General features: G+C 53.0%; 1 protein-coding gene across 7 annotated transcripts in view; it reads left to right on the plus strand.

Moving 5' to 3' along the window:
* The window catches only part of PDGFRB (platelet derived growth factor receptor beta), a 31,280-nt gene extending 4,882 nt beyond the window's left edge, over positions 1 to 26,398 (plus strand). The window contains exons 1-23 of one of the 7 annotated variants that reach the window (XM_086851206.1): positions 5,617 to 5,972; positions 8,607 to 8,683; positions 9,665 to 9,961; positions 10,379 to 10,648; positions 10,925 to 11,052; positions 11,336 to 11,510; positions 12,093 to 12,285; positions 12,493 to 12,608; positions 13,139 to 13,265; positions 13,398 to 13,609; positions 14,255 to 14,349; positions 14,601 to 14,733; positions 15,127 to 15,231; positions 15,330 to 15,440; positions 15,801 to 15,954; positions 16,768 to 16,934; positions 17,168 to 17,286; positions 17,817 to 17,939; positions 19,348 to 19,459; positions 19,737 to 19,836; positions 19,947 to 20,052; positions 20,536 to 20,774; positions 21,273 to 26,398. In XM_086851206.1, coding sequence (XP_086707332.1) covers positions 8,635 to 8,683; positions 9,665 to 9,961; positions 10,379 to 10,648; positions 10,925 to 11,052; positions 11,336 to 11,510; positions 12,093 to 12,285; positions 12,493 to 12,608; positions 13,139 to 13,265; positions 13,398 to 13,609; positions 14,255 to 14,349; positions 14,601 to 14,733; positions 15,127 to 15,231; positions 15,330 to 15,440; positions 15,801 to 15,954; positions 16,768 to 16,934; positions 17,168 to 17,286; positions 17,817 to 17,939; positions 19,348 to 19,459; positions 19,737 to 19,836; positions 19,947 to 20,052; positions 20,536 to 20,774; positions 21,273 to 21,423 — 3,282 coding nt within the window. In that variant the 5' untranslated portion in view covers positions 5,617 to 5,972; positions 8,607 to 8,634 and the 3' untranslated portion in view covers positions 21,424 to 26,398. Of the gene's footprint in view, positions 1 to 5,616; positions 5,973 to 8,235; positions 8,496 to 8,606; positions 8,684 to 9,664; positions 9,962 to 10,378; positions 10,649 to 10,924; positions 11,053 to 11,335; positions 11,511 to 12,092; positions 12,286 to 12,492; positions 12,609 to 13,138; positions 13,266 to 13,397; positions 13,610 to 14,254; positions 14,350 to 14,600; positions 14,734 to 15,126; positions 15,232 to 15,329; positions 15,441 to 15,800; positions 15,955 to 16,746; positions 16,935 to 17,167; positions 17,287 to 17,816; positions 17,940 to 19,347; positions 19,460 to 19,736; positions 19,837 to 19,946; positions 20,053 to 20,535; positions 20,775 to 21,272 lie in introns of those variants that run through there. The other 6 variants (XM_086851202.1, XM_086851208.1, XM_086851204.1 and 3 more) reach the window with 6 other exon arrangements.

Here is a 26,398-nt window from a genome sequence, read left to right on the forward strand (position 1 = left end):
GCCTTTGCCAAGCAATGGTGGCAGAACAGAAACTGCTTTCCTCGGGGCTGGGCTCTGCAGGCACCACGAGAGGGGTCCCCTCCTCTCTCCCCACAGGCAGCTGCCAAGTTTCCTTCTCCAGCCTGGGAGCTGTTTGGGAGAATATGGTCTGATTCAGGAGCAGGACTCAGTGCCCATTTAAAAGCTGCACTCAGCGGGAGAGCAGGGGGTGCTGGCAGCTGCTGGTGCCAAATCCTGCCTCAGCTTCTCCTCTGGAGGTTCTGACAGGTTCTGGGGGTAGGGGCTGTTTGCAGAGCATGGGTGCAGAGGGGAGCTGATTTCTGATTTGTGACTGAGAAGTTATAAAGAGCCCTGCATGCGGGTTGGCAAGAATGGCTTACACTGCCTGTGCAGACCAGCAGGAAATTATCCATCTCTGCAGTCCTGGTGCCAAGTGACACCATCCTGGTCCTCCTGCCCCACACATGAGCCTATGCAGGAGAGGACAGAATCAGCTCACAGCACCAAGAGCTGCACCAGAAGTTGCATTTTGCTCCCTCTCAGAAATCCAGAAGTAATAGGGCCAAACAAAAAACCCCTCTGAAAGCAGCCTCTGCCCTTCGCACCCAGCGCTGCTGGCTCCATCCTTTCCCACCCTGGCCGCAGTGCCAGGCTGCTCTCCAGTTCCTGCAGGTTGACAAAGGGTGCCCTGACCACAAAGATGGTGAGTGCCTAATCCCAGCCACGAGAGCCTAAAACCCCAGAACAAAGCAATTAAGTTTGGGTCCCTTGGAGGCAGCTGCGAGGAGCTGATGCATCCACAGAGATTATCTCTCCTCCGCAGATCCCAGGGAAATGCTCACAAGAGGATCAGGTTGCTCAGCCTTTGCTCGGATATGGGGCTGGTAAAACCACAACACTCTGCCTACTCCTGGGGCTTTACAAAGCCCCTGCATCCTACTGGGACTTAGGATGGTTCTTTTTCTCATTCTGCCTCAGTTGCCCTCCCTTCACAGTTTATTAGGGGTTAATTAGAGCCATCTGGGACCTTTGGCTCCAGCCCTGGCCCCCCCAAAGCAGCCACCCTGGATCAGTGGCTGTGAGCAGGTGATGGAGGTGCTGACTTGCTGGGGACTGTTCTCCTCCCTTGTGCAGACATCAGCAGAGAGCTCCCCTTGAATCACTGTGGGAAGGCAGGCATGGCTTTTTGGCAGCCATGGAACAAGAGTGAGGAAAGCCCTGGGGATGCCAGGACAAGGGATGAGAAGCCAAGATAGTCCCTGATCTTGGTTCCATGTCCCCTGCTTCCCTCATTCTCTGCTCTGGTGGGGAGAAGCAGCAGGTAAGCAGATGGACTCTGCTCAAGACAGGCAAACCCTGTCCAGTCTGACATCCCCAGGAGCTGGGACCCCTAAATATGCCAATTTGGGGGTGGAGGGATAGGAGAGCTCTGAGTCACTCAGCCAGCCCCAAGGCTTTGCTATCCAGTTGGAGGGGCCAGCAGGATGTGGGGAGATGTGTGGATGCTGGTTTGGGTCCCTACAGCCATGTTCATAATTGACATTGCTCACATACTTGTGAAGCAGCGTGGTATGTTCTCCCAAAAATGTCTTTGCTGTCAGGGGTAATGGAGAAATTAGGGGACAGTCATGGCCGGCCCTGGCTGCGCTGTGTTGGATATTTTAGGGCATCTTACTGGAAAAGAGCACTGGGAAGGGCTGAAATGCTCCCAAGGGGCACATTTGTACCTCCCTGGGGGGGTTCATTGCACTACAAGGGGTGAGCCCTGAGTCTGCACAGGGCTGCTCCCCACACCCGCTGAGAGCACCCCCAGACATGCACAATGCCAGACTGAGGGCTGTGCTCCAAAACGCTGGCCAGCCTCCAGCACCACCCCAGAAAAGTCCCAGCACCACCACGGCCCTGGCACACACTGTCTGCCCCAGGGAGACAAAGGTGGGCAGGATTTGACTGGGGTGAGGAGCAGGGGATGCAGCAAGGGACATCTGGGCATTGTCTGGCACGTGGCAGCCATTCCTCCCAACACCCCCTCCCTCCTTCCCCAGGCCCAGGTGAACCCTGGTCCTCACCCAGGGTTTTCCCACAGTCCAGGCCAAGCTGCAGGCTCCGGGGAGCAGCCTGCGGGGTCTGGCGTTTCCTCTGAAGGTGGAAGCAGGGGAGCATGCGCAGCCAAAAGGGCCATGAATGCCATAACTCGGGGCTGGGGGATTATTTATAACACTGGCACCTCTCCAAACAGATGTTTCTTTTTATTCTGAACTTGCACTAAATGGGTCACTCATTTCCTCTGTCTCCCATGGGCTTAAAACAGAGGGGGAAAGAGGAGGGGATATGGGTGAGAGTGCAGGGCTCGCCCTGGTCCCACGTCCCTCTGTGCTGGCTCCTCACAGAGACAGTTGTGGAGAGCCCATGGCTGGAGATCTGCTGCATTCTGTGTGTGGACACTGTGGCCACCCCTCACTCGGACAGGGAGGATGGCCATGGTCGGGCTGGGCTGAGTGGGGCTCGCCTCCCCACCCCATTCCTCATGTGGCTGACCCCAGGGCAGCTGAATCACTCTGCTGGGGCTCAGTGTGGACTTGTCATCCCCCATGGCAGTCTCCCTCCCCTGCTTCAGGGTCACAGTCCTCATTTTCATCTTTCTGTTGGATGCTGTCAAAGCCTGTGGCAGGCTGGCTTGGAGGAGGCTGGGTGTGCCACCTCGTGTGCTGACATCTACCACAGGACACTCATGACCACACAACCACTTTCTCCTGGTGCCACTGAGGCTGGGGACCAGAATCTGGGGTCCTGGGCAGGGGCTTTGGTCATGTCAGATCTGCTCCCCGATGCAGAGGTCAGCAGGAGAGCTGTCCCCTCCTGTGGGCACAGTGTCCCTGGGCTCATCCCCAGAGGTGGCATCTGCCCATGCTTTGCCTGTCTCCTGGAGACCTCAGTCCACACCCAGATTGTGGCTTTAGTCACATCTTCACAGCCAAGGAGCTCTCACAAAACCACTCAGAGGGTTTTGGCATTAATGACACTGTCTGTGCTTGCAAAACTTCACCTCCCCCAGACTGAAACAGCCCCAGATCCAGCACATTGCCAACAGGTACTCAGGGCTCTCAGCATCCTCTGGTCTCACGGTGTCTGGGTTAAGCCTCAGGGCCCCCTTGGCACTGGCAGGTGGCCAGGTGAGGAGGGTTTTGCCCCCAGGTGTTCATCTCAGGGCAGGGATGGTCTGTGGGACACAGAGACTCCCCAGCCTGGCTGCTCCTCAGTCTGGTTTCAGATTTCCTACCCCTGTGTTTTATCAGCAGGCGTTTATGGGCCTTGGGATGACAGGGTCCCCATGTGTGTGCTCTGCCTAATTCTAGCCTTTTGCTGGGAAAAAAAAAAGGGCTCTGTGGTGATAATCTGGCCTGTGAGTAAACACGGTGTCATGGGAGCCAAGGGACCCCAGAGGAGAGATGTTGCAACTCCGGACAATTCCAGCCAAGGGAAAAAAAAAAAGAAAAAGAAACAACCACTCAGTTTTATTTAGATTAAAGGGTGGGAAAGAAGCAGTTGCGGAGGCCAGAGGGAGGGTGGCAGAGGAAAACAGGACAAGCCAAAGAGTTTCACTGCTGGACAAGCAAGGTTTGGGTTTCAGGGGTCACCAGCCTTTGTTCAGGGAGCCTTTTGCCTTCAAAAGCAGGGGATGGTGTCCCCATCCCCCTGCCAGGAATGCCTTTGCTCCCTGGCCGTGAGCAGTATTGATCACAGGATCCATACAGGGAATTTTCTATTGCATATGGGCACCCATGATCTCACTTAATGACTCAGATGTGCTTAGACAAAGAAGAAATAAAGTATATTTGACTTCCCGCTAATTTGCACCAGATGTCCCTTGCCTGCTTGGCAGGGCGGCGGGGCCATCAAGCATTGTGGGAGCGCCTGGAAGCACAGCCCTGCAAGGAAAGGGGCTAGAAATAGAAATCCAGAGGAAGGGAAAGGATTGGCAGCTGTGTGAGAGCTCCATCCCAGTCAGATGAGATGTCCCCATGGGCTGAGCCAGCATCCAGCACCTCTGCCCAACACCACAGGAGCAGCGATGAGGGCAAGGAGAGCACGGCCAGAGATAAGAGCAATGTGGGCAATGGATGCAGGAATAGCCCCTGGAAATACAAACCAGAGTTTGCTGAGAGGTGGCTCAGCACCCTGACTTCCAGCAAACACTGCATCCTCTTGCTGGTGCCTAATGGTCTGTTGGGACCAGAGCTCCTGCTAGGGTGGCTGTGGCTGCTTTCCCAGTCCCCAGCATGCTGAGCCATCCCCTTCCCTGTGCACCAGCTCTGCAGGCTGGTTCTCAGCTCCCACAGCTCTGGGGGTGCTTGTGGGACCCCACACACACTGGTTATGCACAGGGCACTGGTTATGGAGAGGCAAGAAAAATGGTCTAGGCAGGCTGGGAGGAGGGCAGTGGACTGGGAGGACATCCTTGGTGTTCCTAACCCATCCTGTCACATAGTTTATGATGTTTACAGGGCTGGAAATGGCCCTGTCCCACATGATCCTTGGGGATGGGCAGTGCCATGCAGTGTCCGTGCCAGCAGTGGCTGCCCTGTGTGCTGTGCCAGGATGTTGGGAGACACACAGGGAGCAAGTGCAGAGGGAAGGGGGCTCAGAGTATGGCAGGGCACACAGCAAAGTCAGAGGAAATTCTTGCCTTGTTACCCAAGAACAGTGAAGACTGAACCCACACAGCATATTTTGGGCATTAGCAAAGGCATCTTAGGCTTACGAGCATTCTTAAACAAGAGAGGTCTGGAGTGGGGGAACATTAATGAATCAGTAGGGTTTGGTGATGCTTGAGCTGCTTAGCAGGGCACTCTGAGGTGCAAGGAATAGTAGAGATGGCTCCCTAAACGAAGATGGTACCATCCCCAGCAGAGGCTGGATACAGCTCTTCCTTGTACCCGAAGTCCTGGGCGTTGCCCTGCTCCAGCTGCAGAAATTCCTGTCCAAGTTCATCAGCCACAGAGGCATCAGCCCCCGGCCGCTCGAGCGAGGGAGTGGGAGAGGAGGTGCAGGAGAAAGTTCAGCTGTCATCAGACTTGGGATGCAGGAGAAATGGGAGCAGGCTGCTCTGGAAAGGCTGTGTAGTCATGAGATGGGGAATCATGAGACTTGAATCCCGGTGCTGGCGCAGCCGTGGCCCTGGCCGTGCTGTTTGACTCCTGCTCTGGCCCTCTGGCCCGTGTCCTGGCTGTGGGATCACAGGCCATCAGAGCCCTGTGCTCAGCTGCAGCTGCTCGGGGATTTGGGGTGGCCACTTTTATTCCATCCCCCAGAAGCCCGCTCAAGAGCTCAAGGCTAGAGATGCTCAAAGAGGATTCCAGCGGTGCCTGACCTCAGCCAGCCCTCAAACATTTTCCTTTGCCAGCTGGGAAAGCCAGCAGCCCCAGGGTTGGCTCAGCTCTCCTCATCTCCGCTGCAATCTCGGCTCTCTGCTCTGCCAGGCTGGTGTGATTACAGAGGGGAGATAAGGACAGGCAGTGTCTGTGTCACCAGTCAGGGACAGTTGCCTGTATCTGTGTCTTGTTTGGACTCCAAACCCTCCCAGACACTCTCAGTCCCTCGGTGCCCGGCTCTGGCCTGGCTGGGCGTAGCGTGGGGGCGAGCAGGGACGTGCCAGCTGTCGAGGACCAGCCTCCCACATGGCACTTGGCCAAGCCCCAGCGTGGCCCCAGGGACCTGAGCCCCCCCTGGGACCTGAGCCCCTGGGGAGCAAAGCCACCCCACGGGGATGTGGGGCTGAATGTGGTGTGGGGCTGTGTCACCCAGCCAGCACCGCTGCCCTGCGAGCCAGCCGACCTCCTGTCTCCTCTCCCAGCCAAATTCCTCCTTTAGAATAATAAACAGTGTGGCTCAAGAGAAAAGCTCCTTTCCCTGCCTGGCTAGGACTGGTTTGCCTTCATCACATCGAGGAGCAGCAGAGGGGCAGAGGGAAGGTCTGTACCGGTGCTGGGGGGGAGGAAGGATGGTGAGGGGTGTGACATGGGGATGGAGAGTTGGGACAGCACCTTGGTGGCTGCAAGGTGGGAGGCTGCCAGGGAGCTGCAGGGCTGAGTGAAGGGTTCTGGACGTGGCATTGCTGCAGGAGCTCCCTGGCCTCCATTATTGTGCCTGGATGGGTGTAGGCAAAAGGTCCCACGGCTTGAAAATACTCAGGTGCTGGCTTGTGGGAAGGATGTAGGAGTCTGAGGGGAGTGTAGCACCCTGCTAACCCAAAGGGGTGAGAGGAGATCACCCAGGGCAGCTGAGCATCGTGTAGGTGCCGGTGTTTGGGTGCCTGGCTGGGATTACGCCTGGTGCCTGCTTTCGTATCACGGGGTGGGATTGCTCCTCCTCGTCTGGCACCCTTAGCGGCACTCACAGTTCCTGCTAAGAACAAAAGCTGGGGCTGAGGAGAGGAACGAGCGCTCTGGAGGCTGGCAGGGTGCTTTGGCATCCCTCGTGAGATGGCTGTGCAAGCACACACGGTGTCCCTGTGTGACAGGGAGGGCCGGGCTGGTCGCTGTGCCCCTCGCAGGACGGGCGGGCTCAGCCAGCGCCTCCGAGCGCGCCCCTCGCCCCGGCCGGAGCACACAAACAAGGGAGAGGTCACCGCTCTTTGCGAGACGTTGCCACCCTCCCACTCTGCTTGGGAAGCATCTCCAAGAGAAATGCCTTTCTGCAAAAGCAGCAGCTTTATTAAAAGCAGCGCAGGCGGCAGGCGGGGGCCGCGGGGCTCTGGCTGGAGCAGCGCCCCTGCCAGCCCGGCACCGGCACCCAGCCCTGCCCGGCTCCCTGCTCCGCCTGGCAGGGCTCTGGCCATCAGTGACCCTGCAGAGATCACTGCTGCGTGGGGACAGGGGCCGAGAGCTCGCCCGCAGCAGGACTGACAGTGACAGCCCCGCGGCACGGGCGGATAAAAGCTGGGCTGGGTTCGGGGGGATCTTGGCCGCTCACACACAGGTATCGGGGGCTGGGGTGCTCGATACAACCTGGCTTGTGCGCCCAGCCGGGGAGGGGTGAAAGGAGAGGATCCCAGTTGTCCTTACGACCTTGAACATTGAATAATGGATGAATCACACACCTCTGTAAAGCAGAATGGGGAAACGAAGGTAATTGTTCTCATGGCAGTGCCTTGGGGGGCAGAGATTAGATTGTCCATCCTTCTCTCTCCTGCAGCTTGGTGTTCTGAGGGTGGGTTCAGGGAGGTCACATTCATTTACAGCCTGAATTTCACCTCGGTCCTTTCATCCTACCCACCCCCATCTCTTGCCCAAAGTGCTCTTATCCCCTCTGGCAAACGAAGAGAGAGAAAGAGTTATAGAGGTTTTTTTTCGGGAGGAGGGAGATGGACGCTGCTGAATAAGCTGGAGACCTGGAAGGATTTGTGGTAGATCAGACTTCTGTTGAGCCAAAGCAAGAGAATAATAAAAACATCTGACAAGCGCACGTCATTTAAAAACCATTTCCTCCTTAACATCAAGCAGACCGGGAGGCTGCTCCAGGGCCAAGAGGCAGCAGAGAGCTCAGTAAGAGGCCGGGTCAGCAAATCCAGATTGCCACTAGCCCTCCTTGAGCCTGGCAAGAGCTCCCCAGAGCACTGCCAGCATCACAGGGGGCTTCTCCTCGGGGTTTGCCCTGGGAGGTGGCCCAGGCAGGGCAGGAGCTCAGCCCTGGGTTGCAGCGTGGCTGAGCTGTGAGGTTCAGCTCCATGCAGGAACATCCCCAAGTTCCCCAGGGAATTCATTTCCCCCAGGCTTTGCCCAGGCACAGAGAAAGCCTTTTCTCTTCCCCTTTGTGTGTTCATTTTGCTTTTCAGAATGACTCGTTCCCACCCCTGCAGGCACCATGGGGAGGAGTACCTGTCACCCCAATACACAGGAGACAGAGCCCTGCTCTTAGGGATCTCTGGCCTCATCTCCTTTGGCTTCTGGTTTGTGCCAGGGAGGCCTGAAAAAGCTTTGTGGAAAAGATTTCTTGAGAAATGTTGATTAGAAGGGTTTTAAACTAAAAAGACCGCTTAGATATTCTCTTAAATTTATGTATTTTAAAGTTAAATCCAAGAAACTCAATTTTTGGTGGAGTTTCTTCAGGCTTGTTGTGGTTTAAACCCCAGCCAGCAACCAAGTGCCGTGACAAGGCTTCTTTTATTTCATTGGAAGGAGCAAACAATGTGGGAGGGTTGAAGGGGATCTGTTTTCTAGCAAGTTTTATCTCACTGTGACTGAGGGTAGAAAAACTAAGGAAAAAAGGCAAATGGTAAAGCAGAGGGAGGGAGGGAGGAAGACAGGACTCTGCCAAGGAGGGGAGAGGCATTTCCAGCTGAGATGAGCAAAAGTTGACACAACTGCTGGAGCCTCCAGCAAAATCCCTGTTTACCAGTGGGAGAAGCCTTAGAAACTGCAGATCCCACATGAGGGGAAAGCACCACTCGCCCAGGAGGGAAAGGCTGAAAATTGGAGAGAGGGAAGGTTTCTGAGGTGGAGAAGTGAGGCCAGGGCTTGGGTGGGGGCTCAGGGACCCCTGCCCAGGACAGCTGAGTGATCCCTCCTCTGCTGAGTGCTGTGCTCATGTCACTTTGCTCTTGACAGGACTCAGACGCCCAGCCCAGAGCCCAGCATGCTGTGCCCCACTCTCAAGACGTGTCTGTGGCTCCTCATCCTCACTGGTGAGTGCTGTGGCTGGGCAGGGGTGGGAGGTGGGAGGAAGGGGGCAGTGCCATGGGGAAGCACTGGGGTGCACAGCGTGCTCCAGGCACATCTATCCCTGCTGATGCCTCAGGTCCATGGGCTGGCTCAGTCCTGTGGCAGGGTGGGTGTAAAGTCCCCGCCTGCTTCATGGTGATGCACAGCACAGTGAGAGGAGGAGACCTTTCCACAGGCAGCAGTGCCAGGTGTGCCCAGACCTTCCTTAGCAGACACCTGAGAACCCACATTAGCTGGACACCCCACAGCAGGAGGGATTTGGTCAGATCCCATATATCCAACAGCCCCTCACAGCAAGGCACCAGGGCTCCTGGCTGCACCTGGTGCAAGTCCCTGGAGCTGTCCCCAGCTGTCCTGTCCACCTGTGGGGACACCAGAGAGGAGCATGTCACAGCCCCGTTGGGACATCTGGGCAGATGGTGAAGCAAGGAAGCTGGGAGAGACATGGGGAGCCATTCAGGAAGACCTTGCCTGCTCTATTACTTCCAATGGATTTCCTGCAAGGTTTTGCTTTCATTCCTTTTTCACTTTCTTGTAAACTGACATTGTTTCAGCCTCGTCTGTGTCCTGTCTGACATGTGGACAGGCAGCCAGAAGAGCAGGGAATTGCCTCCTATTCTCCTTGGGGATTCTCCACCCACTATTGCCACAGACAGCAATTAGCTGCATTGAACACTGCTGAATCCTGTGATGTCTGATTTGCTCTCCAGTAAGGGTTGCAGGAGGTACAGGGAATTAAAGGTGACCCACCAAGGTCTCGATTAGCAGGACATTTTTGAGGAGACCATGGGTTTGTCAGTGGTGATTACACTAGGGAAGGCAAACTCAGGAAAGTTATTTTTCAGTGTAAAGGCTGACCTACAAAGCAAACACATTGCCATGAGGTGTGCTTCTCTGTGGATTTCAGAAGAATTCAATTTGGTCTCATGTCACTTCTCTCTCAGGTCTGCTGGAGGTAACGTTTGGGGACAGCAGGCTGCACATCGAACCCAGAGACACTGAGCTTGTCCTCAGCCTCCACAGCACCTTCTCCCTCCTGTGCTATGGGGACAGGGAGCTGGTCTGGGAACGGGAGGGGCAGCCCTTCACTGCCTCGCTGGAGCACAGGGATGGTGTCTTTGTCAGCAATCTCACCCTCAGGAACGTGACAGGCCATCACACCGGGGAGTACACGTGCACCTACAGCCCTGAGCAGGCTCCAGAGCCAGCGGAGAGGAGAGCCCTCTACATCTACGTTCCAGGTAGGGGACAGCATGTCCTTGCCTGTGGGTTTCCATGGGGTTTAGCAACCAGGAAAAAGAGGGCTTTGACTTATTGTTCTGTCTCCAAGCAACTGGCCTCCCCAAATCCCTTCTCCAATAGCCCTCATGGTAGGTCTCTGGCTGTGGCATATCTCTGTTGTGCCAGCTCATGGAGAGTGTGGTGTGTTGGGACAAGTGGTGGGGGAGCAGAGGTGCTCAGTGGTGTTGGGTCTCTCCCAGGAGACATTTGCTGAGCACACAACATGCAGCTCTACTTTCCCAAGGGAAGTGTGGGAAGAAGCATCCCACTAGCGTGGAGTCAGGGCCCTGTGGTGGAGAGTTACTGGAGGAGCACAAAGCAGCCCTGGTTAAGCTTCCAAGCAGCTTTCTCTAACCAATGTTCCCTCTCTCCCACAGATCCCTCCCTGGTTTTCCTCCCTGCAGTCACCTCTGAAGAGGTCTTCATCTTCATCACGGGCTACACAGAGGCTGTCATCCCATGCCGTGTGACCAACCCACAGATGCAGGTCACCCTCTATGAGAAGAAGGTGGAGAACCCCATCCCAGCTACATATGATCCACAACAGGGATTTAAGGGCTTCTTTGAAGATAAGACCTATTTCTGCCGGACATTTGTGGATGACCAGGAGGTGGATTCAGACACTTTCTATGTCTACAGGATCCAGGGTGAGCTGACATTGTTTTAGCACACCTGTGCATCTGCTGTGGCTGTTTCTTCAGGCCAGTGGCAGGAGACACCAAAGCTCTCCTCCCATCTCCTCAGTGATGATCAATTTGGAGGCTGGATTTAGTCCTGTCTCCATTAGAAAATGGGTTTTGCCTACAAGTCAGCTCCATCCCTCAGGGAAGACAGTTTCCAGTGGACCAGCCTCCCCAGGGTAAATGGACTGGGTGTCCTCTTATCCCTTCATAAATTCATTCCTTTCTTCCACCTTTCCACAGTGTCATCAGTGAATGTCTCCATCAGTGCAGTGCAGACCATGGTGCGCCAGGGAGAAAACGTCACCGTGATGTGCACCGTGAGCGGCAACGAGCTGGTCAACTTCAACTGGGACTATCCCCGCAAGCAAGTGAGTGCTCCACACCCACAGGCTCGGGGCAGCAGCTCCAGCCTTTGCCCAGATGTGCCATGGCAATCACTCATCAATATCCCATGCCAGAGTTATGGGTAGCCACGCAGAGAGGTTTGATGGGGATAAGCTTGTATTAAGGCTGTCTGTGATCGGTGCATGTTCCCTGTCCTGAGGCAGCCAGACTGGAGTCTTCTACCATTTTCTTCCCCCTCCCTGTGAGCCCGATGGCAGAACACGTTTTTGGTTCCTCAGACCATGTCTCTGTGTCCCCTTTTCGCAGGCAGGGAAGGCTGTGGAGCCAGTGACTGACTTCCTGCCTGGATCCACTCATGAGATCCGCTCCATCCTCATCATCCAGAACGCAGAGCTGGAGGACAGTGGGACCTATGTCTGCAATGTCTCCGAGGGCTACCATGAGAAAACGGACAGGAAGGACATCACCGTCCAAGTGATCGGTGCGTTGCTGCCCACACGCCCAAAGCCAGCAAACCGCGTGGGCGTCCAGGCAGGATGTCCCAGAGTGACCCCCTCTCCTCTCTCACAGCCTCCAGCTTTCTACCCTCCTCACTTCTGCTCTAAGTAACCATGACAGTGAGCCAAATCTCACCCCATTTCACCCCTGCCCGCTTCCTGGCTTCAAAACATCCCAAATTTCCCTTCATGGCTTTTGTGACCCTTTAAAACTCTTGAGGGTATTGGTAAGAGTTCCTCTGCACTGTGCAGTGCCAAGGTGATGTGAAGACATGTTGTTTTCTGTCTGCATCTGACCTTCTTTCATGTAATTTGAGGAAACTGCCCCATCTCCATTATCTCCACAAGATAACAGGCACATGCTTCTGTCCTGTGAGCTCCTCTGCTCCAGTCTGGCTTCGCATCCACACTGCCCTCAGAGACAAGCCTGAGGTCTTGAGGGATACATCTGGAGCTGCCTTACCACTTCTTTGTGTTCAAAGAGTTTTGTTCCAGATCCATGTTTATCCAAAGGACCAGGGAGGAGGTTGTTCCCCTCTCTGACCCCCCTCTTTCTCTTGCCTTAGAGCATGGCTTTGTGCACTTCCACACCCACCTGCCCAGCACGGTGTATGCTGAGGTCCACAAGAGCCACACTATCCTGGTGGAAGTGGAGGCTTATCCCCAGCCCAGCATTGTGTGGCTGAAGAACAACAAGACATTGACCATGGAGAGCAGCAGCGAGTTCACCATCACCAGCAGGAACCTGTCAGAAACCAGGTACGGGCCCATCATTCCTCCCCAGGGTGCAGAGAGGGGGTAACTGACAAAGGAATCTCCAGATTGCTGGTTGGACACAGCTGATTACTGAGTACTTTTCTGTGAGTGGATTTTGAGCACTCCTCAAGTGGGTGGGAGCTGGTTGCCTCCAAGCACTCAGTCCCTGGGTACCTTCCCACATCCCATCTGGGACTGTGTCTCCCGCAGGTACCAGACAGCTCTGGTGCTGGTGCGGGTGAAGCAGGAAGAAGGAGGATTTTACACCATTCGAGCTTCCAATGATGATGATGAGCAGGAGCTCTCCTTCCATCTGCAGATAAATGGTGAGGATGGGCATGCACACATATGGCTGAGGAGAGTGGGAGCAGCCTCAAGGGGTGGCACCATCCTTTGCTGCATAACCCCCAGAATGAAGCCCTTACTCCTGTGGCTGCAGCTCCAGAGTGGTCTTGCTTAAGGAAAAAGATTTCAAGCAAGAAACTCACTTGGGTGAAATATCTCACACTTGGCCTCAGAGCAAGGGGGACAGGGAGGCAGCACAGACACATCAGCTTGACCCAGGGTAGTTGGTTAGAGATGATTGTACAGCTGTGATGTCCAGGATTTTCCTCCACACTCACCCTGCTCTCCAGTCAAGCTACATGGGGGTAGATCTCCTCCATAATCCCCTCAAACTTTACTCTTTTTGCTTTTCCCTTTCAAAAATAAAACACAATGGACGTGATGAGTCCTACCTCATCCCAAGACTATGGCAGGGGTACAGTAGACTCACATACTCCAGAGGAATCATGTTCCCCTTCTATCCTGCAGACAGAAAGAAAGATTAATTCCCATCACTGTCTTTTTGTTTCAGTGCCAGCTAAAGTGGTGGATCTCAAGGAGAACAGCAGTGCCAGCAGTGGGGAGCAGACAGTAACATGCTCTGCTGAAGGCATGCCCCAGCCAGAGATCAGCTGGTCTACTTGCAGCGACATCAAATGGTGAGTGGAGGGATGGAGGCCATGAGAACAGCTGGGCTTTTATTTGTTAGAATAATAGGCTATTACTTAATTGTATTCTGGTGGCATGTGGTCCCTGCTGCCTCTCAGACGCCTTCATCCCCCCTGGACCAGGTGCAGCAGCAAGGGACAGCCCACCCGGCTGCTGGGGAACGAGTCGGCCGAGATCGGCGTGCAGACCAACGCCTCGTACCACGCGGAGCGGCAGCTCTACCGCGTCAACAGCACCCTGCAGCTGCACAGGGTGCACGAGCCCCTGCTCCTCAGGTGCACTGTGCAGAACTTCCTGGGCACCAACTCCCAGGACATCACTCTGGTCCCACACGGTGAGGGCTGAGACAAGTTTTGAGCCAGCATTGGGGAGATTGACCTTTCTGTGTCTCCAGCCTGGAAACCCGGGTGCTTCTGCCCCAAATGAAGCTTCTTTGGGTTGAACAGAAAAGACTGTTCCAGTTGCAGTGTGGAGCCCTTATGTCCAATGGCCTTGGATATGCTCTTCCCACTACTGGCAGGGTCACCTCTCCAGGGAGGCAAGACAAGAGTGCCTGAGCAGGTCCCCAGTGTCTTGTTGTTAGCCCATGGGTCACTAGATGGTGCCACGGACTTGAACATCCATATGCTGAACATCTCCCAAATATGAGGAAGGATGGTCTAAGCTCAGACCCAGGGCTGCCAGCTCTCCCCCAAGCAAAATAGCCTCTCTAGATCTTTTCACCCTCCCATAGCCAAAGTGCTCCTGAGGCAGAAGCCAGTAACAACCCATCATCCCATCATCCCTGGGGGGCTGGCTCTGTAAGTGCTGGGAAAGTCTGCCCAGGAGGAGACTGTCCCTACCCAGAGAACAGCTCAGTGTCAATGTCTGGGGGAGGAGAGTGCAGGGACCTCTCTGCACTGCTCTCACCTCCTTTCCCTGTCTGCTCAGGCTGTGGAGGGGTGGAGGAGTCTGACTGCTGTCTCTGTTATCTTTGTAGCCTTGCCATTCAAGGTGGTCATCATTTCTGTCATCCTGGCCTTGCTGGTCCTCACTGTGATCTCGCTGATCATCCTGATCGTGCTGTGGCAGAAGGTAAAAGAGGAGAGTGCTCCCAGGCTGTCACAGTGTACCCCAGGGTTAGGGTGGCTGGGCCTGATGATGTCCCAGCTGCATCAGGGTCTATGGGCCTCCATCAGTTCCTGCATGCCCCTGGCATCTCTGGGGTAGATGGGGAATGAGACAATGGCTGTAAGAACCAAAGGCTCTCTAACAAACACATCCCCCACACCCTCTCTGACTCCCAGCCTCTCAGATGTCTCTTTTCCCTCTGCTCCCTTTTCCAGAAACCTCGTTATGAAATCCGCTGGAAGGTGATTGAGTCAGTCAGCTCTGATGGGCACGAGTACATCTATGTGGATCCCATGCAGCTCCCTTATGACTCCACCTGGGAGGTGCCCAGGGACAAGCTGGTGTTAGGTAAAGGCTCTGCAGGTGCCACTGATGGATTCCTGAGGTCCTGGCTGTCTGGGGGTGATAAGTTTGGGGTTGAGATGTCCAAAAGAGACCAACCCAGAAGTGACACAGAGATCTCTGGAGTGGTCCTGGAACAGGGGGGATCATCTAGGACCATGGTGCCAGCTGCCCCCTTTGGCATTGAGCACCGTGTTGTTCCTGGCTATCCCACCCTGTAGCTGGCAGTTCTGGAAACCAGCCCCAAGCCCAAACATCATAGCTCATGGCCATGTCCACGCCCAGCACAATGACTGCAGCAAGGCTGGTGTGGTTTCAGACAAGCAGTTTGTATTTTCCAGGCTCCTCACCTCTCCTCTAGATCACTGCCAACTTTGTCTCCTGGCTGTTTCTTTGCAGGACGCACTCTCGGCTCCGGTGCCTTTGGTCGTGTGGTGGAGGCAACAGCCCATGGCCTGAGCCATTCACGGTCTACCATGAAAGTGGCAGTCAAAATGCTCAAGTGTAAGTTCTGCCCCTTTTCCCACCCTAAAGCCACAAGATCAATCAGTGCCACGCTCTCCTCTCCTTGCCCTGCTGCTCACACCGGCTCTCCCCAACAGCCACAGCCCGCAGTAGTGAGAAGCAAGCCCTCATGTCCGAGCTGAAGATCATGAGCCACCTGGGACCTCACCTCAACATCGTCAACTTGCTGGGGGCCTGCACCAAAGGAGGTAGTTGAGCCCTGAGCACCTTGTCTCCTCTTTCTGCATCCCTGGGCTGTGCTTAGGAGGACAACTGTCCTTAGATAGAATAATTCCTGTTCTCCAGTTCCAAATGATTCAGCCTTCTCCTGAGAAAGCCTTGTGGGACACTGAACACCTTTCTTCCAACCTGATTGAAACTGGGAAGGCACGTGTCTGTGTCACCTCCCTCCACAAACACAAATTTCAAGTGCCAAAAAATGCTCAGTACCAGAAAGGTGGCTCTTCCCTTTGGCCCTGCCTAGACAGCCTGTTGTCTGGTAATACCCTTGTGAAATTTACAGCCACAGTGGCCAGGGCAGGGCTGATGCAGGTGTTCTGTCCCACCAGGACCCATCTACATCATCACTGAGTACTGCCGCTACGGGGACCTGGTGGATTACCTGCACCGCAACAAGCACACCTTCCTGCAGTCCTGCGGGGAGAAGGCACGGCGAGAGGCAGAGCTCTACGGGAACACCCCCAAGGAGGACCATGTGCACAGGTACCAGGAAAGCAGCTCTCTCCTCCTCCCTGCCTACCCCATCCTAGCCCCACCAGGGAGGGAGGCTGGTACTCCCAGGAAGGATCCTGCATGTTTAGAACTGTGAAATAAGCACTGGCCCAGCACTGGGGCACAGCTGGATCCTGTGTTGCTTTGTTAGACCAGCCCATGTGCCAACCAGTGACCTTCAAGCAGCTCCTGGCAGTGAGGAGTTAGCAAACTCTGTGTCCTGGAGCCTGAGTTTGCCAGCACACATGCCAGCTTCTCCATGCCAGTTGAGAATATTTCCTGGCATCCTTAATTTTATTAGCATAACCACAGCCACACACTGAGTACAGAGACACAGGGTTTTCCAGTGTGTCTTAACCACTGGAGATCTCAGCTCTGCATTTCCAGGGCAGGTTGAGTTGCTACTGAGCCTCAGGGAGAAGTGCTACAAGGAAAGGGAAATGGTCCTTTATCTGGTTGCCAGCTGTAAGGGATGCAGGCACAGCAGCACAAGAGAAATGGTCCCCAGGGAAGTTAGAAAGCAGTGTTTCCTTCCAACACACCAAAACAATAGTAAAATAGAGCAGTGTTACAGCTCTCCCCCCCGCCCTTTTTGCCTGAAGGCAGCTGAGATCTTCCTAAGCACCATTTGCACACCACTTCACCCATGATGCAGGGCTTCTTTCCTGGCTGTGTGGAACATTTCAGTGCTGGGGCTGAGGGACTGGGAATTTCAGATTCACAAATCATTGCCCCCAGCCCTCATGTCTTCTCCTCTCCTCTCTCTCCTCTGGATCTGAGCAGCCTCTTTGCTTCCCCCCACAGCCACCTCTCCATGTCTGTCGAGAGTGACGGCGGCTACATGGACATGAGCAAGGATGACTCCCTGGACTATGTGCCCATGTCTGACATGAAGGGTGAAGTCAAGTACGCTGACATCGAGTCCTCTAACTATGGCACCCCCTATGAGCTGGACAGCTACTCCCCCTCAGGTAACAGCTTGGCCACAGCAGGAGGGAGAGCTGCTTTGGGTGCTGGATGCCTTTGCTTGCAAAATCACTTCTGGGACTCGTCCAGCAGCAGTGGGAGATGTCCTCACAGTGAGAGCTCCCGGCTCTGTCCCTTTGTTGCTGGAGGCAGAGCATTCCCCAGTGTGTCCTTCCACTAGTGGGAGGCTCCCCAGCATGCTGGGTAACACCAACATCCATCTCTGCTTGCCCTCCAGCTCCTGAAAGGACAGACCGGGTGACGCTGATAAACGAGTCTCCACTCCTCAGCTACATGGACTTGGTGGGCTTCAGCTTCCAGGTGGCCAATGGGATGGAGTTCCTGGCTTCCAAAAATGTATGTATGCTGCCTGGTCTGTGGGGTGTGTAGTGGTGGTGGCCAGCAGTGAGTTTTCTGCCATGTCCTGTGGTCAGCTTCCTCCCACTGCCCCTCTGTCCGTGCCAAACTCCTTGTGGGATAAGTGGCCCTGCAATTGAGGAGCCGCTGACCACTTCCCTTTGGAAACACAGTCCTGGAGATCAGTGTGACTATATTTGCATGTGACAGCTAACTCTGGCTCACACTGAGCTTCAGACCTCAAATTCCTGACTCTGTGCTCCTCCTGAGCCTTGTTCAGCACAGCTGTGGCATTATCTCATCCCTATTTACTGGGATGACCGAACAGTGTACAGGGAGCTAAAGCTCAAGGCACCCTGCAGCAGAGCAACTACTCTTCCTAGACACCCTTATTGCACTGCATGCTCTGAGCACCCCAGGACTCAGCAAAAATGTGGTAGCTCTGCTAGTGATTGAGCCAAGATTGTCCCTAGAGGTGAAGGAGACACCTGGAGCCCCTGGCAGTGACAGTGCTCTGTGTCCCCCTGCAGTGTGTGCACCGTGACCTGGCTGCCAGGAATGTCCTCATCTGTGAGGGGAAGCTGGTGAAGATCTGTGACTTTGGCCTGGCGAGGGACATCATGAGGGATTCCAACTATATCTCCAAAGGCAGTGTGAGTACCAGGAGCCTTGCAAGCTCCTTCCTCCCAGGGCTCTGGGCCTGGCACCCCCTACATAGTCCCCCTGTGAGCCACCTGTCCATCAGTGTGCCCAGAGGTGGTGACAGGGCAGGACTCCCAGGAGATGACATCAACAGCCAACCATCCTTCACTTCATTTGCTCTGCACACTGAAGTGGCAGAATTGCATGCCCACATCTCCTGGCTCTTTACAGAAGAATCTGAGCAGTAGCAAAACTCAGGATTATCCCTTGTACATTGTCCCAGTCATGGCAGCAGTGCTGCATCGTGCCAGCACTGAGTGTGTTCCTGAGCTTCAGGAAGGAGGAGGGCAAGGTTGGGCAGCTTGGTAGGGCTGTAGTGACTCACTGGCCACTCTGGGAAGAGATTCACAGGATTCCACTCTAACCACTAGACCACAAGTTAAGAAGAAGTGTCTTCTTGCAAGCAGCTTCTTTCCAGAGAGATGTCTCCAATCTTTCAAGGCAGGAGAGGATAAGGCTGTAATTGAGCTTTGCCAGAAAGCATTTCCCTGTGATTTCAGCAACAACCTATCCACTCCAGCCCTGAGGCATTTGTGAATCTCCAATCCCAAGCAAAGCAGGCCATGTAATTCCCAGAGAAACTGAGGCTGGGGGAGGTGAGAATAAAGATAGGTGCCTTAAACCACAATCTTTATCTAATCTGCAAACTACTTAACTTCTCTCATGCTTTCTCCCATGTGCTCTCAAGCAGGTACTCAGAGCTTGGTCAGGGGGACCCTCTCCCAGAGGGGTTGGGGTTTTTAGTCCAGCCTTGACATAGCTGGTTTCCTGTCCAAAATGGGAAATGAAACTGAGCCCCGTTGCAATCCTTCCTGGAGATTATTTTGGTATTCATTGTGCAAGCAAATCCCAGAAGCATCACAGCCAGTGCTGCCTACAAGCTGGTCAAGTGAGGCTTTCTTTTATATTACTCTGCGTGAGTAAGAACAGAAAAGAAGCTGGATGTATCCTTTGTCTCTTTTCTAGTCATCTCCTAGCCTTCTCCAGCCTGGTCTCAGGTTTCCAAATTCAGATAGGCCTGTACTCCCTTCAAGAGTCTTTGGTCAGTGGCCTTCTCAAGAGCGAGGGAACAGAGAACACACACTGGGATATGTGTGCATTCATCATAGCAGGCTGTGATGGAAATGGATACAGCACATCCATTCTTTCCTCCTGCCTACTGGGTCTCTTCTGCACAAAGAAAGAGGTTCTGGTCCCTCTCAGAACCGACTGACAGCAGATGTCAGCAGATGTGTTGGACTCACCAACAGATCTGAAGAGTCTTCTTTGTTTGTAATTTGGGTGTCAAGCTCTAATCTTGAAACAAGTGCTGTGGTTACAGCTGACTCTCTTCTTGTTTCATTTTTGATTCTTTCTTAGACTTTTTTGCCCCTTAAGTGGATGGCTCCAGAGAGCATCTTCAACAACCTCTACACCACCCTCAGTGATGTGTGGTCTTTTGGGATTCTTCTTTGGGAGATATTCACTCTAGGTAAGTGCCCTGGAGATCATGGTGGTGTCTGTAGTTCTGATAACATGTTAGCTGGACCCCTTCAAAAACAATAAAAATGCATTTCTAACCTTCAAGTCCCTACTTTACCAGTCAGAGTAGCATTTCATTCCCTCTCTCCTTCTTCCCCATGCTCACGTTGCATTTGGAAGTGAGATGGAAGGTAAAGCAACAAGAAAACCTTGGTGTGAAGTGCATGTTGGCTGGAGGGATGGTAGGCAATCCTGCAGCCTAATTCCTGCTCTCCATTTACCCCCAGGAGGGACTCCATACCCTGAGCTGCCTATGAATGAGCAGTTCTACAACGCCATCAAACGTGGCTATCGGATGTCCAAACCCACCCATGCCTCTGATGAAATGTGAGTGCTGTCAACATGTGCTCACCCTGGATGTGCTCTACACACCACAGAAGCATTTCTACCTGTTTTCCTCACCTGCTAACTCAGTCCTCTCCCTTCCCTCTTGGCAGCTACAACATCATGCAGAAGTGCTGGGAGGAGAAGTTTGAGATCAGGCCATCCTTCTCACAGCTTGTGGTGCTTATGGGAAGCCTCCTGGTGGATTGCTACAGAAAGGTACATCCAGAAAACCCTGTGCTGGAGGGCAGAAGAGGGTCAGTGCCTTGGTGAGGGCCCCCAGTGAGGGTTTGGAGACCATGTTTAGTGCTGCTGTGCCAGAGGATTCTGCTGTGACCAAGGCTGCGTTAGTTGGAGCAGCCAGTGAAGGTGGTTTGGGCACCCCAGGAACGTTGCCGAGACAACTGCCTTGCCAGACAGGCAGCTGGTAACTCAGCAACTGTGGAAATCAGAGCTGGCAGGAGATCAAAATCCTGCCTCCAACTGTTTGGGATTTTGGAGCTGTGCAGTTGTGCCACTGATCTCTCCCTGATGAAAGTTTCATGGCCTATCTTTATTGGGGTAAGGGCAGCTGGACCCAGCTAGAATATGCCAGCCCCTCAAGGAAAACCCTGGCAGGCAGGAAAAGGAAACATGACTCAAGTACATTCTCCCCACTCACCAGACCTTCCCTTTCTTTGGTAACCTGCCCTGTGGGAGCAGAGGTACCAGCAGGTGGATGAAGAGTTCATGAAGAGTGACCACCCCGCAGTTGTCCGCACAAGACCCACCATTCCTGTTCTGAACAACGCCCGCCCTGCTGCCAGCTCCCCCAGCAGCAGCATCCTCTACACAGCCGTGCACCAGAATGGGGGAGAGAACGATTATATCATCCCTCTTCCTGACCCCAAACCTGAGGCAAACTGTGACCTCCCTCAGGAGGCCTCCCTCAGCCGGGCCAGGTAAAAACATTGCTTCTGAGTGTTGGCCTTTCCCCCAACTGTCCAAGTCTGAAACAGGGACCTCAAGAGGAAATGGGATGCTCTGTTGAGGCACAGACTAGGGGTGGATATACTGGGAGAGAAGGAGGGCAGTGTCACCCCATCTGAGGTGCTGTGACCTGCATGAGCCCACAGGGATGGAGATGAACCAGAGGAGCTGGGACATGAGCTAAGATAGGGCACAATGTCACATCCCTGCACATCAGCCTGCACAGCTGAGGACAAGCAACCTCACACACAGGGAGCCATGTTCTGTAGAGCCCAGCCAGCTGTGTGTTGTGTTTGAAGGCTGAGTAGACCCTTCATATGGTCTGATATGGTCTGTTCCACTGTGAGAAGCTACTCAGATAGAGTGGGGCTCCTGGGAACTCAACACACTTCTCAGTTTCTGGGAATCCTCTCCCACCAGAAGGCCTGGGACAAGACACTCATTTCTCTCTCCCTCTTGTCTCCCTTCAGCTCTGTGCTGAACGAGGCCAACACGTCATCTACAATATCCTGTGACAGCCCTCTGGGCCTCCGGGAGGACGAGGAGCAGGAATCCGACCCACAACCAGGCTGCCAGGAGCCAACCACAGCACACCAAGAGGTGGAGGAGAGTTTCCTGTAGTCACAGCTGGGATGACTTTGCATCTCCTCATGGAGAGGCCAGCTGAGGGGCTGACCCAGATGTCACAGAGAGACATGCTTGCGCTTGTACATCAGGACATCCCCTCCTGTCCCAGCAGTCCTCCTTCCCTCCTGCCTCCCAGTGCTGGGTGGGGAATTAAGGACTTTTTCCCATTGCCATTCCCTTCCCCCTTAAAAAAGAGGTGGCTCAGTGCCAGAAACCCTCAATATCACTGCCACATCCTCCTCAGTGATCAAACCACTGCAGGAGGGAGACATCTCACAGACCAACATCTTCTCAAGTGGAAGACGTGTTGGATCTCCACAAGACGCCACTTCCTGCATTGCTAAGATGATACTCCAGCCTCTTCCTCCTCCATGGCAAGGAGTTTCGTCTCCTTTGCACCAGCACTTCCCTGATGGTCTCAGCAGCAGCCACACCGTGGTTCTGTGAAATACCACTGGGACAGAAAATCCACCTGGAGCCCATTGCTGGGGTGTAGAGAACCTGTAACACTGACCTTCAGCTGCTGGAGGTCAGGAGTACATTGGATTCTCCCCCAAGCACAGTCAAGTCCTGAAGAGGCCAGCCAGTGTCTGGGAGGTATGGAGTTACCATTTTCCTCACTTGACAGCTCTTCTGTGGTGGATAGAGCATCACAAGCACTACAGGTACTCACAGCTCTGGGGCACAGCTCTGCATTCACCTGGAGGCTGTCACACCCTTTTGTGCCCAGCATGGCACCAGGAGCCCTTAGGACATGGCAGGAGCTCCAAATGCCCTCACAATGACTTGGTTATAGAAGCAAAGAGGGCAGTCACTGTTGTTCGTGTTGTCTGTGTGGACACTAAGCTAATTATTCTCCATTGAAGATTTAAAGGGAACAAATATATTAATACACTAGCCAGGGCCAGTATAAGGAAGCAATATGGTTATTCATTAATCTACTGCCACTACACCCAGCTCATCTGCTGGGAAATCATATAACCACGCCAGCTGCAGAATCCTTGTGCCTTGTCTTTGGGAAGAAAAGGCTCACCTTTGATAAACTGTTCACCCAAACACCCTTCCTCTGGATGGGAGGACTCATCATTCCCTCCTGAGTCACAGCAAGATTATGGGCAGAAATAAGGACGCCAGAACACCAACCCAGGGATAGCACCAAAGAAAGAGAGGGAGTCTGGGAAGCTCCTTGGTCACAGCTGGACTGTATCTTACACCCTGCCACCTTCTGGGGTCAGGCAGAGCCACTTGTAGCTTGCCAGGGCTGTGAAATGTCACAGGGAACCAAGCAGGGTAAGAGGAATCGGGGAGGATTCCTCTCTCTTGGAGAGTGTTTTGAAAATTAAGCAGGCACAGACCTTCCCCCTGCTTCTCACCTCCTTCCCCACTTCTCACAGATGGGTCAGGGGCTTCTTTTGCTCTCAGCTGGCACTTGAATGAGCAGACTCAAAGCAGGAGGAACAACAGGCGTTGGAAATCAGTTGTGAACCCCACCTCTGCAGGAAAGCTGGACCCCCAAAACCACAGGTCTGACACCACAGAAGACAGCAGGTTTTTCTCTGAAATGAGTTTCACTTCACACAGAGCTCTGTTCTCTACATGTCCCCTGCTCTCATTAACTCTTCATTGCCCTACTCATGCCCATCTCTCTGTGCATCTTACAGGAGCTGCACAGGCAGGTTTACAAAATCAGAAATTCAGTCAGCATCTTGCTGGGCTTCTGCCACTTCAAAGCCACTGAGAATTTCTTTTTCTTTTTCAAAATATGGAACTTCTGCCAGCAATCTCCAGCAAAACAGCTTCTGTTTCAAGTTTTCTACCATTCCAGTGCAGCTAAAGGAGGAGTAGGTGTTTTGTGGGCTGATGTCCTTGGTAAAATGTGAACATAAGAAATAGCACTTTTATTGGCAGCCAGCAGAGGATATTTTCAGCCTATGTGGTCAGATTCCCCACCATCCATAGGAAACATACTGTGAATGACAACTGTTTTTCCATCCTCTGTTCCTCCTGCTTGTAATGAAGGAGCATGTCCTGTGGCCACAGTTCATTAAATGATTCTCACTGCAGAGAAGCAATAATTTATGAGATCCTTTTGGTCAGATCACTTGATTATTTTTTTTTAACATGTAAGGTGCTTGGTAAGGATCCGTGTCACTGCAACTTGAGCCCATAGGATGGCACATCAGATTATCCTAATAGCCCCTGTCTGCACCAGCTCCATTTTTAAGTCATCCTTCTCTATCAAAGGTGACCAGAAGCACCCAGTACTCCAGGTGAGGTCCAACCTAGCCCTCATACAGGGAATTAATAGTTCTGGCTTGTGCTGGTCTCAGCTTGCCTGGTGTAGCTTTGGATAATATTGGCTTTTTCCCAGCCACAACATACTGAGAGCTCAGAGTCATCCTCTGACCAATCTAGGCACCTACGTCTTTCTACACTTCCAGCATTTCTAACCAGGCTACTCCCTGCTGTTCCAGACATTGGGTCATCAGCAAATTTTGTTAACAGTTTTTTTTGGGCTGGACTGACTAATAAAAATATTAGATACTTCTAGCAACAAGGACAATCTGAGAGAGCTACTTTTACTACCTCCATCCAGCCCAAAGATTTCCTCATCAATTAGCACCTTCTCACTTTCCCTTTGGCAATTTGCTTATTTCAAAAATCCTGTTCTGTACTTCATCTTGTACAGATTTAATTGCTAATTAAATTACTAATTTCCCACCATCAAATAGTTTCCATGGTCCTGAAAGGGGAGGTCTCCCTGCTGGGGGAGCTCAGGTATCCTGTCCTCTTAGCTGGGCATTAGCTACATTTGAATGCCTATTGCATTTTGTCCTATTTGTAGATTCACTGCAATTATTATTTCAACAAAATCTGTTCTGCCTGCTGATGGGATGCTACCCCCACCTCCCTATTCCTTTTTATAGTAGGTACGCCAGACTCTTTGCAAAATGGTACATTTCTGCACTCCAGAGGAATATGACCAAATACTTGCCCTTGGCTCTGTGATTTTCAGGGCTGAGTCTTGCACTTCGTGGTATTTTCCTGTCCTTACTCAACCTCTCACAGCACCTTTAGCAAGTTGCAGTGACCAGACCTTCTCAGCCAGGGAAAAGCTGGCAGCTGGACAAAGCCAACATATTTTGCTAAATGTCCCTCAAAGAGAGGGTTTGGCAGAGCTGGGAATGACAGATCCAGCCCCACACTCCCTCTCTCTCTGCTGCCTGCGTTCCAGTCCCTGCATGGGCAGGTGAGAGCCAGGAGAAATGTTTGGCTGTTCTGGGCCCATCAGTTTTGTAGCCATAATTTCTCCAGTGAGACTCTGAAGGGAGCTGGTCCCACTGGGGTTTCTGTTTTGACGATCAGTATTTTTGTTTGGGTGTGTTTTTGTGTTTAGAGGTGGACCCAAACTGAGCCCCCCCACCATGAAGGGGCACATGCCACAGCTTGGGCCCATCTCTAGTGCAATATCTTTTTATTTGTAGATTATATTTTACTCTACGGCTCTTACATTGTTATCAGAACCAGTATATGCATAATCCTACTGCCAGTCACTATTTCATACATGTATCCCAGAAACTAATGCAGCACTCTGGTGTCTCTTTCCACATTTAAGGTGTTCCTCAGACTGATGTGTGCACAGGTTTTAATCCTTTTGTCCTTCTCAGTTTGAGTGTGTTATTTTCTAAGCGCGAGTGTCACGTTCAGTGTTTGTTTGTGTTGTGTTAAGAAATCTAGAGCACAGTGGACTTTACTTGTAACTAAATTGTCTCTGTTCACCTGCTAAGGGGACTGTGACAGGGTCCCACGGGGATGGGGGGCAGAAGTGCAGTGCAGATGTGCAGCCAGGGGAAGTCAGCCAGAAGTGAGAAGCAGCTCTTCTCTTTCTTCCCAGTCAGGGCTCTGGGCTGAGGGAGAGGCAGCACCACAAATAAAGGGCACAGAGCACTTAGGGTTTGCCTGTGAGGAAGCCCAAGGTCCGTGCAAAGCTGGCAGATCTGGAGAAGGGGATTTCACAGAGTGCTAAGGAGACAAACCTCCTGTTCCAACGCACAAGTGCAAGAAAGAGCCCTGCTTGGGCTCAGTGCTTAGCTCAGGGTCCAGGCTGGAAGCAGCCTGGTTGTGCTCCCACTTGGAGAACACAAAGGTTGCCCTTAGGTGTCTCTCAGTAACCTTTTGGCATCCTTTGCCTCAGGTGGTTGCCCAGGCAGAGAGCAGCCAGGGCAGCTGCAGGTTCTCCCTGAGCACTGGGCAGCTCCAGGGCCACAAAGGTCATTCCTGCAGCAGATCCCGGCCCTGCCTGGATGCTGAGTGGCCAGTGCTGACTGTAACAGTGGAGGCAGCATGTCATCTGCAGGACTTGCCCAAAGCAGGCCAGATATTGCTAAGAATAAGTTTTCATAGGGTTCACACGGGTTGCTGGGCTACCAGCATTGTTCCCATGTTTCACCCGGAGACCTGAGGCCTCTGGGAAATGCCAAGGTGGATCTAGTTGGCTTTGGCAAAGGTGGGGGAAGTGCTCCAGCAGCCTTTTGGAGAGATGACTCTTGCCTGGGGTGGGAGGAGGCAGGGAAACCAGCTTGTGCTGGGAGGCCTGCAGTGTCCCATCATTCCTCTTCTTTCCTCCTTCATGGACTGATTGCAACCAGAACTACAGATCTTGCCCAAAGTGTGCCCTCTCCCCATCCTGCTGTGCTGGCATCACACTGTTCCTCTGCAGCCTTTCTGAACAGCAGCAGCAGCACCTATCTCCATGCTCTCTGTCAAAATCAGTATGAGGGTGAAGGAAAAAACAGAGTTCAGACTAAGGTACCAAAGAGTTAACATTTTTCTAGGTTTACAGTTGTATTTGTAGGATTTGTACTATGTCACATTTATAGCCATGAGATATTATTTTTATGCTGTAAACTTTTACAAATATGTTTTTAAAGAAAGAGTTTAAAAATAAAGGAGTTTTTCATTTTGCAAA

The sequence above is a fragment of the Cyanistes caeruleus genome, chromosome 15 (genome assembly GCF_971803275.1).
Source record: "Cyanistes caeruleus chromosome 15, bCyaCae1.hap1.1, whole genome shotgun sequence".
Taxonomy (NCBI): Eukaryota; Metazoa; Chordata; class Aves; order Passeriformes; family Paridae; genus Cyanistes; species Cyanistes caeruleus.